We start from the raw sequence: 12,485 nt of genomic DNA on the forward strand, positions 1-12,485 counted from the left end.
CCTCAAATAGAGCTCAAACAACATTGCAACAGGTTAGGCTGTAAAAAATGAATGGTTAATCAGAATGCAAAAACCTTAGCAAACTGGAGAAGTGAAGTAAAGGCAAAAAAAGATAAAATTCAAAATGTTCACCTACAAATATCACGCTGATCTAAGGATAATGAAGACAGATCACCCTTTTGGACACAGATATGAAGAAAAATAACTTGCCTTCAGACACAAAATCTGAATTACAAGAAGGGAATGACGAACACTTGGCTAGATACAAATTCTGCAGAAACTGATGTAGAGGTTGCACCACAGCACAAGCCTGGCATAAATCAACAATGTCAAGGAAACGTAAAAAGGAACACAGTCTCTGAAACAGACAACGTCACCTGCTTATTCTACTAGGCAATGGTAACGCTTTGGCAGTATCTGCTTTCAGTATGGAAAAATTCCAGAGGAGGGCTAAGAATACTCAGAGATCTAGAAAACATGACTTACTGAGACTGAAAAAAGTAAAAATAAATGTCTTGAAAATGAACAATGAACTGATCTGGCATGAGTCCTCAATTATTTAAAAGGTCTTCTCCCACTGTACAGTGTATATGACAAAATATATAGGGGTTAATGCTGTGGCAAGAAAGTTTCTGGTTAGATATTATAACAGTATAGAAACACTAGCTATACATAAATTTCTTCCCAGCCCCATCTTTTTGTGCTTCCAGCACAAACTGCATTGGCAGCTTAATTTCTTCAGAGTGGAAGCCAGAAAAACCTCTTCACTTCAGGGCTAAGGGAAGCCTATGCCAAGATAGCTGGACAGTCAGAATTATTCTATGTGGACAAAAAATCAGAAAGTATGTATCGGCAAGTGAAGATGCTTCTGTGCCATACTTAGTTGGTCACTGCCGCTGAAAAAAGAACTATGGGCACTGGAGAGGAAAGGAAGTAAAGCATTGTGATACCGTGGAGTATCTGACAGACCCTATAGAGTAAGGGAAGATGACACACACACATAGCCATCCACGCCCAACTGCTCATACTGGACAGATGTTAAAGAGTATCAGTTAATATGAGCCAATGACCATGTATGGAACATACATCAATGCACATATTTGGAAGAGGTTTGGCAGAGAGGAGTCTGACAAAATTAGTCAGTTTAGTCTTTGTTCTCTCTTCTGCTTGAAGCAAGTGTGGCACTAGATCGAGTCCTTAGATAGAAACTGGTCTTAGGTAGAAATTCTTTAATAAAAACCCACAACAACAAATAAATGGAAGTGAATGCATAGGTCAGTCCTAACTTCATACAGGTAAACACTATAAAAATAAGAGTCTTGGTTTTCCATTTCTTAGTACCAATAGGTGTCACCAAATCCTGCATGAAAGTTCTAGAGCAAATGGCTTGAAAATACACAATTAAGAACAGAAATAATTATTTTAAAAGAGTGATTTCCTTTTTTTTTAATGGAAAATTGTTTGGACATGATTTTATAATTTTGAATGCCAAGTCATCTGTATCAATAGCATGTTGATAGCATTAAATAGCTCATGCGTATGCACTGAGCAACATCTTTCTGTGTTTTTCTTGGCCACCATCTCAGTCTTTTTTTTATGTAAAGAAATATTAAATTTATGTCCAGAAACGACTTAGTTTTCTACTTATTGGTAGTTATGGTGACCCACTCTATGAATTTGCCTCAGCATATGTGCATATAGACTGTCAAGCTCTAAAGTTAATGCTTGTGTTAAGTAGCAGTCTAACAGCTTTAGAAACTCTACATTCAAGCGAATTATGAACATTTTGAATAAAATTAGTTCCTTTTCATCTTGGAAGGCATAAGTCACTAGCAACATTGAAGTTTTGTGTATCAAACCTGAATCCACTCATTTCAACTACTACGTGGGACTCAAATAATCCCTTGAGTGACTCTTGTGAGGTTCAAAAAATTATACCAGCAATAGCTTTTTATCCTTGGTTGTTTGTTTTTTAATGATTTTTAAATTTTACTCTGACTGGTTACACCCTCTGTAGAGTTCTCACTTCTGCACTGGCCTTCAGAGAAAATGTACTGGTTGTACAGAACTTCTACACTGGATATGCATGTCTTCACTGTGCTAGTGCTAAGAGTGGATGCCAGTTTGTAAAAGCTATTGTTATTTCCACTATTGTTATCTCCACTAACAGTCTTCTACAGACCACAGCTTGTAAAAACAATAAATCAAGACCTTAAATTACACAAACTCACACTGTTTGGAGACTGCTTCTCTGCAGGATAATGTCTTTGTATCAAACATTCCTGTAGCACAGTTCAAAACAGTAGATTATACTTAGGCTTTATAAAAATAGACGATTGTTTCTGGTTGTGAGAGGTTTTATGAATATGTTTATAGGCAGAAATCAGCCATAAAAGACAGACTATAAAGCTGTGGGAGCTATAGAACAGAAATCATTGTCCAAAGCACTTTCTAAACTTTGGAAAATGATCATAAAATTGTAAAAGTGCTTGTCAGATTTGAAATGTAGTCTTAGCAAAGACTTTCTTTGCACCAACATGTTGTAAAAAGTACATATAAGGACTGAAAATAAGGAGCTGCAGAAAGAGATTGTTTCTGAGAGCATGTCAATTCAAATAAAAGAGCATGCTGACAACAGTTCGCATAATAATAATATGATTTTAGATACGCAATTCGACAGAAAAGGCCATGTAATCTTCCTGGTTACTTTAAGGTCACACATTACATCTAAGCTTGAGAGTCTGTGATGAAGGGGAAGAGAAAAATGTGTTGATCGCCTCATTTTATCTCCTAAGCATGTCTGAAATTTTACCAGAAAGTACATCCATAAACCATAAGCGGCCCCTATAATTGTGAGACCTCAATCCTATAACCTTTGCCAGACTCATACGCAAAGTATACTTGCAATGGTGGAATGCTTCCTATTTTATAAATAGGATACTAAGTACAGGAACTAAAATGCCTCATCAAAGTTGCTTTTACTTCCTCAGCTAACCCAGTACTCGTCAAACTACTGTCCTGGTCCTTTGCTAGAATAATATTCTTCAGCATTGTCTTCTTTCAGTGACATCTGCAGATGACAGCTTTACATCAGAAGGCAAACAAGAAACACTTGGAGGGTAGAGGAGTGGTCGTAAACCAAAAAGACTAACTTTCCCAAATAGGTGCTAGAAGTCTTGGCATCCAGTAAACAGCACAACACTTCTCTCACCAGTTACGCTTTCCATCTTGAGTTGCAACTCAATAGCAATGCTGTTAGATCTCGGGTGCACCTTTCCCTCTCTCCTGAATCATAAAGCTACACCACCATAAAACTGCTCCAAGGAGCTGTGCAGCCCTTTCCTACCCTAGTTGATTGGTGCTACGTTAATCCTCTCCATTATTTTGTGTGGGGTTTCTTCTTGGTTTTTTTTTTTTTTTTTTTACAAGTAGTTTTTTGAGTTGAATTGTTAATGTTTTAATGTTTTCTTGCCTGGTTAGATACGCTGCTCCTGGCATGGATGGACACCGATGACCATTTTCAGATCAGGCATGTGGTAACATGAATTGATGTAATCTAAGTGCTGCCAGGAAGTAAAGGGCAGTCATCCCCAGCAGGCCTGAGCATATCAAACCTCTGTTTTAAACTTCCACAGAGCTTTAAGCCCAGACAGGCTATTAAATCATACAAACTGACATGCTGTATATCACAGTCCATTATAGTAACAAGGTTACCCTATTAGTTTAAGTGGCAATCACTTGGGTTAGGCAAATTCCTCCAGAGACTAAAGTGGTTGCGCCACAGAAAGAAACAGCCACACAAGAGCACACTCTTATATCCTAAATCTACACGTCCCATAAGGGCATGCTTTCAAATCTCTGTCATGACAAAGAAACAAACCAGTGAGAGACAATAAGCTAAGGTCATCCTTGCCACAAAGGAGGTAAACATCTCTGGTCCTCCCGATTTATAGATTAGAAAATAATGTCCCAAGTCACCACAAATTCTGCTGAATAATCATTGACCCTGGATCTAGACCGTAAGCATCATCATGACATGGGATAATTGCCTGACAATTTCCCAAAATACATCAAAACACCAATTTGCTCTGTCTTTTATACAACCCTGAATGCATCTCAGAGGAAAATAGCATGAAGCCCCTTCAGAATATATTGGGGTAGTCGTACATGAATCACAAGAGAAAAATCACTACAGCCAATTGTCAGGAGCTGCAAAAGTGGCATGTCAGTTGAATGCAGTATAAAACTTCTGCTGTTTCTGTGGCACATGAAAAAGGGAAATTGACAAGGAGTTCACAGATATTCACAAGAGTTCACAGTTCAACATTTTATAGGTGGTGAAGTCCAACTTCCATGCTTCTAAGGATTCAATGCATCCTGGAAAAACAGCAACACAGATCTTTGAGAAAAACAGATAATCTTAAAGGCTACTCTATATCCATTTACGCTGTAGGTACTAAACTTTCTTATACATTACAATGAGCACAGAGAAATAGCCAGTAATTCACATAGGAGCTTCAATTAAAACCACATTTTATAGTTTGGTTCAAGCAAAACCTATGGAAAACGTGGAGTGGCCAGTAACATACTACATGTGAACCAAACTGATACATTTTGGAGATGAATGCAGCCTAATCCTAATGCCATTATAAATTGGTCACCCACCTCCCAGGCTGTTGCATCTGTACCAGGATTTGACACTGGGTAGGCTGGAAGCAGTACAGTCCTAAAGTCATAAACATCAAGCCAAATCATGGTGTAAAGCTACTTGTCGTGAACAGCTGTAGATTGCCTGAGGATGAATGTGGGTGTACATCAGGAAAAGCTGAGATCTGAAATGAAACTTCAAGATCTATCACAGCAAAGGGTGGAGATGGTGCCTGAGTGGCACTGTAAGTGTATGAACAATAAACCATGCCCAGGCTCACACCAAAAATGGATGAGAATGTCTAGATTCTTCATATGAGGCATTTTGAACTGGAAGACTGTGTCCGGGTAGATAGCATTCAGTAGGAGAGTACCTTTCAAACACTAACCAAAGTGGAGTGCATTAAAAAAAAACAACAAAACAATAAAAGCAGGGAAAAATTAATTATAGAAACACTGCCACAGCTGGCACTGGAGCTCAGTGAGCTCCATGATACTGTCACACCAAAAGCCTATCTGACAACACTTCAGTTTATTGTGTCAACAGCAAACAGCTGATGTTTGCTGCAGCAGTATTTATCATAGAATGGTTAGGGTTGGAAAGGACCATCTAGTTACAACCGCCCTGCCATGGGCAAGAACTTCTCACACTAGACCAGGTTGCTCATGGCTCTGTCCAACCTGGCCTTGAACTATGCCAATGATGGGCATTCACAACTTCTTTGGGCAACCTCTTCCAGTGCCTCACCACCCTAACAGTAAAGAACCTCTTTCTTATATCTAACCAGAACTTCCCCTAATGAAGAGTCCCTCTCCAGCACCCTTGTAGGCCCCCTTCAGATACTGGAAGGCTGCTATGAAGCCTCCACGCAGCCTTCTCCGAGCCTGTCTTCATACGGAAGGTGCTCCAGCCCCCTTATCATCCTCATGGCCCTCCTCTGGATTTGCTCCAACAATCCCATGTCCTCCTTCTGTTGGGGACACCAGAACTGTACCCAGTACTCCAAGTGGGATCTCATGAGTGCAGACAGAAAGCTATATATCATTCAGATAATATAATTCAGACAATATAATGACTAGTCTTAGGTCTTACATTGTCTGATCTGGTTTTATGTGCATCAGTTCTTAGGCTAATGTGATCTTTTCTGCTGAACACGTGTACTGAGTTGGCATTTCAGCACAATTTTTGGATCACATACCTATTTGCTGGTGTTTTACTAAAAATGCTGGCAGTTTTCCAGTTCATTACGGATCAGATCAAATCTGATGCTGCTGGCAAGAAATAAAGCTATTAGGATACCAATAGTAAAACATTTAACCTAAATAAAAAAAAAAACAATCGTACTGCTTACAAAAAAAATAACATAATGACTGTGGGGCTGGCTGAAGCCATTTCTAGTTTTAGTGCATATGCACAGGAAAATTGTTCTGTCTCTTAAATTCTATAGAACTTGTCTTGGTCAATTAAATTGCTGATATCTAAAACAGTTTGTAATTTTTACCACACTTCTTGTAAGCAAGGTATTAAAAGCTCAAGGTGTCAACAGAGAAGGCCCTAGGAGAAAAGCAGTAGTGACTCTGAATCAGAAAATAACTCCTCCCCTAAGCAAAATTCATACTGATTATTTAAAACACATCTAAACCCTCACCATTATAGGCAGAGAGTACTTTTGAGCAAAGTTATTGTCCTAGCTCCACCAGCCTTCTATCATGCTGCCATGTGTGGGGTTGGACATAGTGATTAATGTGCAACACTGCTTTTCTGCCTGCATTACTCTGATGCAGATACTGTCATGTGGAAAACAAAGGAAGACTCTGACTGATTTGTGTAAGAACTAGGAAGCTTTTTCACCTCTCTGGGGAAACAAGAACTCAGATTACAAGAGATTACGGGTCACATTGTCCTTTATGTTACTCCTTATGAAGCCATTTCTGTGTCTTACGAATGCAGGCATGGTGAGATGAGTATCACCTGCTGCCAGGCTGATCGTAACAACAGTTCATGCAAAACCACCACATCTGTTCTGTACTGCACAAAACTGCGTCTGTTCTAGGAAGTGTCCTACAAATGCATCCTCTTCCGTCCTTTCTTGTCTTTGAAAGATGCATACAACAAACTGTAAATGGGTGAAATAGCAGATAAGTAACCCTGGCAATATAGCAGTTTTATTTATATACAAACTTTGAATGCTGAAGCAAATTACATGATGTGCTAGGTGGTTTTCAGTAAGTAGAAAGAAATTACAGCTGCTCAGAAGACCAGGAAGACTTGTGGAAGAGAAAGGGAGGCTCTAGAAGCTCTGGAGTGCTATGTGATTGCACTAACTGCATCTATGTCGTAGAGTGGTCACATTGGCAGCTGATGGAAAGTATTTCATCAGGACTTACAGTAATGCAAGATGAAGACTGATGAGCCTAGATGGAGATAAGTAAAAAGGAACAAGCAGAATAATGGAGATAAGTAAAAAGGAACAAGCAGAATAATGAAAATAAGCCCACTGAACGCCACAATTACCTATTTCTCCCTATACCCATCTAGTCATTCCCTGGACATAAGGGTCAATTTCTGCATGAATTAGATCCATTACTTCAAACAGATCAGAGTCTTGGACAGAGACAGAAGTTTTCTGTTGCTATTGTTTCCAGGTTTTGTTTTGGGGAGGGGAAAATGCTGAGTTTTAAACTGCCAAAACCTGCAGCAAGTTTCAGCCAGGGCTAATGACAGCATCAGAGCCAGTCCTGCTGCCAGTCCTGCAAGGATCCAAGCTCTGTGAGACCTCTGGAGACTGCCACATTGAATCATGTCTGTCTGTCCTCTCTGCTGATGAGGATTAATCCTAGCTGATCCTTACATGAGAAAAAAGAAAAGATCTACTTTTGTGAAAAGTAGATGATCATTCGTGTGAAAGAGCTTACGTATACAATACTGGCTGGCTTATAACAATTTATTTACAAATCAGCTTGACACTGTTCAGGTTTGACAGCTCTGTGTTCAAGTTACAGCAATACATATACGGTAGCAATATCACCAGTCATAAACAAAGCATCTGCTGGCATGCATTGCATCAATCTTCAGCAAATAAAACATTAAACTAAAGTCTGTTCAGTGCTCTGTGGAATAAACAGAGTAACTGCAGTCACATTCACTCCTTGTCCAATGGCAATAATTTCTCTTAACTACCAGTATGTGCCTCTTTGTTTAACGTATGACCACTGGGCCAGAAAAGATGTGGAAGGTTTGTATTTCCAGGCACAGCTTGTGAATCCTGCAACTCGTTACCCTGATCTTTTTCCTAGTTTTGGGGTTTTATAAATATGTACAGAAGTTGCTTGCTTCTATGACCTTCCATTAGTATGAAGTGGACCCTACATGGAAACTTCTGGGCTTGGATTCTTCTGCTACTGTTGCCTTCTTTGCTTGTTCTGCTTCATGTTCCCACTCTCCCCTTTATCACTACTTACTCAAAGGGGTCGCTGGGATCAGCTCTCTGGAGCTCTGGAGGAATCGGTATTCTTTTGTAGTACATTTCCCAGTCAAAAGCTCCTCGCATGGCATCCCCCGCCTGTGCCTCGTAGCCAAAGTGATTGTGGTCAATGACATCGATCATAGGACACACGATGGTTTTGTGGTTTAGTGCAATCTGGTCTGAAAAATGAAAGTAGAAAATAGGAAACGGCATGTCTAGTCAAGCCATCTATCATATTACTGCAAAGTGAATCCCACAGGTTTTTCTGATGTTTGAAGATTGCTTGCTTTGTTCCCTGTGGCCCCCAAATAATTTCATTTTTCAAATCTGTATCAAACCTTTATCTAAAGTGGACTTAATGCAGTTGGGCAATGATTAGAAGCATTTACAGTTCTTTAAAGGGAGGCATATCCCTGTGAGACCCACAGGAGTCCAGTCATCTATATCTCTGTCACTTTGCTACTCTGAGCTGTCCCCAGTCTGTCAGCTATGGAACAAGCAAGCAAGCAAAAAGTAAAAATACTCCTTCAGATGTGGGGAGTTGCATGGCAAGCTCCCATGAGAGAGATTTGTGTTCCTAAATGTGAATCTCAGCCCTTGCAACCATTCAGCTGCTGTTCCTCTGGTGCTAGTGTGCATCAACTTTGAGATCAAAAGCTACAAATTAGAGGCAAACTCCAACACGAACAAAACAGGGCTTGAGTCATATTTGTTTTGTACCAGTCTTTGAGATATAAAGAAGGCCCCACAGTGTTGTTCTTACTCATTTATTTTCCAAAGAAATGAATTTCTTTTTGCGTTTTTGGAAAAAAAAAAGAGAAGTGTGAAGCTAAATCAAATTCCCACGTCTAGTATAAGGGCAGGGTGAGCCTGAGTCTGCTTTGGTAATTCCTGCTGCTTAATCCCATACAGCTCCTCAGAAAAGAAACAAAAGTAAAGAAGACATTCCAACTGCAAGAATAAGCAGAAGAATAATGGTTTGAAATTAGGAAGTACAGGGAAAATCTGTACTGTAGAAAACCTATCTGTGAACTCTTGAGGAAAGAAAATCTTCAACTTCCAAGTATAACAAAGCTTTTTCTCTGAATGATAGCCTAGTTTCTTACATTGTAGGGAGTATGGGGAAAACTTGGTTTTTGTTTTTAAGGATTAGATTTCACTGGTGCTTGATAATACCCTAAAAAAAAAAAAAAAAAAAAATCAGAGGGCTGAGTGTGGAACAAACACTTAGATAGGAAGGCAGGTAATCGTCGTGTAAGGATTCTTCTCTGCTTCTGAAGGATTAAAATTAAGAAAAAAGATTATTTCAGTGAAACGTCTGTAGTTTTCATATTTATTCTCAGTTGCTGTTTATAGACTGTCCAGATGGGGGAAGAACACTGACTGCTAGTGAGAAATTATCGTGCTTGGAAATTCATCAGGTTTTTACATTCTTATCCTTTAATAGTGAAATAAATTTAAAGCACAGGCTCTCACAAAATTATAGGAAACTCATCTCAGACATAATGGCTGCATTACTGTTGCTATTGCCAAATATAATTTCATTCACTGGTATAATATGTAGTGCTATCTGTAATCATTATGTAAAGTCATTTTTACATAACCTCTTTCCTGTGATGGTCCTGTTAATAGTTATAATAACCTGTCTCTGATCCCTTCTTTCTAAATTGATTGGAAGAGTGAAACTAAATGGGATTGATTTGGGTGGAGCAGGTCAAAGGTAGACTCATAATACATTAGCATCATTCTCTTGATATTTAAAAGCTGTAGTCTTAAATAGACTGAAAGATTGGAACTCTCTAAGTCACACACAAAAATAGCCAGGGAGAAAATTATTTGACGAATGACCAAACTCAATCCCAGTCCTCATTAACACAACTCTGCAACAATTTTGTAAGATGATGCTTACCTGCCTGTTCTTGTAGGCTTCCACAGAACCTACTTCTCAGCCCACAAAATGTTTTAGAGAAGATGAGGAACCACAGACATATCTTGACTTTTGAAGAAACCAAAGTGTTTGTAGTTGTGCACAACAAAGGCAGCAAATCAGATTTACAGCCTTAATGTTTCTTTCAGTATGCCTAAATTAATTTATTTTGCATACATACTTCTTAGGCTTAAATGTAAACCCAATATGAATTTAGGAAACAGAAAAAAGTGCTGTAGGGCTACCTTACATTTCACAAGAGTGCTGGTACCATAGCTTAACAGATGTGAAAATGCTGCTGCCTTTGCCAGCCACTTCTCTTCATCCCACCTGCTCCTCTGCAAGAAACTGAAAGCCACAGCTGAAACACTTTATAGTATTTCTTTTCCACTGCATTTACTCATAATCCCGTCACACATTCGTATGTCCTGAATTCCTATATTCTGAAAATTTCTGTTTCTATTATTTCAATGCGTATATGCTGCAGTTAAAGGGAAGAACAGAAAGATAAGCATCACCATACATGTAAAAATCTTGCAGATTTGAGGGAAAGCCTAGGAACAAGAGGGAACATCATTGCACAGAGCTTCCTCCCTTGCACTTTTAAGCATTATATACATATATATTTGAATTCAGCACTTGTAGCATCAAGCAGAGTGTACATATGTGGCAATAAACGGAAGTTTTCAATACTGGATAAGTCAGTATCTCAAAAACCTAGGTTTTATCTTTACAAGAAAGATGCATTCCTTTAATTTCAAGTGCTGGTTTCAAATTGGCCTGGTTAAAGCAACAATGCCACATTGCAAACACTCTTATTTTCCTAACTGAATATGTTGTTACAGATGGTGACAACATTTGAATGACTCAGCAAATTATCATTTGTTATCTGAGTTGTCATAAGTACTTGTACTGTTAGTATCCCCACTGGCAAGTGATGCATTATATAATGTTGTGGAGATGGTCAGCTATAGTTAGCAGGTATCTTGATAACTTCCTAAGCATGACCTAATAATGATATAGTTTTAAGTCTTGGTCAGAAAAAAAAAATCTGTTTTAACAAAACTAGTTCTGGTAGTGTGTGGCATTACTAATCTATTGTCCAGCTCCCCTCTTACTGCTCCTACAACAACATCAGTAGAAGGAAAGATATGCCTTCATCTTTCAGCTGGTTTGCTGCTCAAGTTTCTTACCTGCAGTAACAGTGATTTCGCGCTACACTACATTCAAACTACAGCAGCTGGAGCCCAAATCACATCTTTCCTTCTGCTGACTATATACTATTGAGGAGTGATAACAAACAGCTGTGTTTGCCAACATTTTTACATGATCAGTTACCTGCTCAGTGAATCTCAGGCTAAACTCTCTGAGATCTGAAAGTTGTTTTTCTCAGTTTAGAAGCCCATTTAAGCTAAAGAAATAAACTAAATAAAGCTTAAAGAAAATAAAGATAAACCATGTTGCAGCTGATTTTAAGAAAACAAAACAAAGGACTGTAACTGAAACCAGCTGTGGCTCAGCACCACAAACCTACTTAGATACCTAACAAGTACTAAAAAAAACTGTCTTCCTGACAGTCAATTCTGAAAAGATAAGTTAGGTGACTAAATAACTTTGAGAACTGTTTTTATGTGATTGCTCTTGGTTTTCTCAGTACCTCCTAGTCCTCTAACTTTCAAGGTCTCATTTTGAACAAAAGCTGGCTTGGAACAGTGGAAACCACTGCACCTCTTCAGAGGCAACTCCAGGGCAGGGTTGAACTGCAGTCCTGTTGAGGACTTCTCATTACACGACAGATAAATCAGAGCTAAAACAGGGCAGCATCAAAGCAATAAATACACAATATATCCTCTGTTGTGGTTTCCTTGAATGACATTCAGTCACATGCATTTCTGAATGAATCACAAGGTAGATCTTTAGATAAACACTTGCAAAAATTCATTAACTTTACTATTATTAGTAACTGATTGTCCTCTGATTTCAGTATAGTAAATATTTGCCACCTATTGGATATGAGAAAATTTTCTCATCCCTTTAGGAAAAAAAAGGCACAGGCCATTCTTAAAAGCTGTGTGTTCATTTTCTAGTTGTCCTTCTTCATGTAATACTCCACATTTTCTTTAAAAATTATGCCTGTTGACTCTGGGTTCCAGTATTCCTAAAGATTAATTTCTAGATCCCCTGGCTGGTTAGCTATGGGTATTTCTACTATATGTGAAATGAGAATGATATGCAGAACATGAGAACTAAGCAGAACTGGGACCTGGTCCCTGATGAAGCCTCTCATTTGTCCAGTTCTCTGGCTTGAGGCCAAGGGTTGCAATCATCAGTTCAATACCCAACTGCAACCTAACTGCAATTATGAATCCTTTGTGACCATTCTATTTATTTTTCAGGTTTTTTTAGTGTGAAACCCAGCTAGATGTACCTTCATTTCAGACAAG

The 12,485-nt window shown here is 38.8% G+C and overlaps 1 protein-coding gene across 1 annotated transcript in view; it reads right to left on the reverse strand.

Annotated features, from left to right (window-relative positions):
* Positions 1 to 12,485, reverse strand: part of GALNTL6 (polypeptide N-acetylgalactosaminyltransferase like 6) — a 467,712-nt gene that overhangs the window by 72,032 nt on the left and 383,195 nt on the right. The window contains exon 6 of the mRNA XM_061475048.1: positions 8,110 to 8,293. Coding sequence (XP_061331032.1) covers positions 8,110 to 8,293 — 184 coding nt within the window. The remainder of the gene's footprint in view (positions 1 to 8,109; positions 8,294 to 12,485) is intronic.

Source organism: Pezoporus flaviventris, unplaced genomic scaffold (assembly GCF_033815535.1).
Source record: "Pezoporus flaviventris isolate CSIRO_AGI_PZ_B2104156 unplaced genomic scaffold, CSIRO_AGI_Pfla_v1 ptg000002l, whole genome shotgun sequence".
Classification (NCBI taxonomy): domain Eukaryota; kingdom Metazoa; phylum Chordata; class Aves; order Psittaciformes; family Psittacidae; genus Pezoporus; species Pezoporus flaviventris.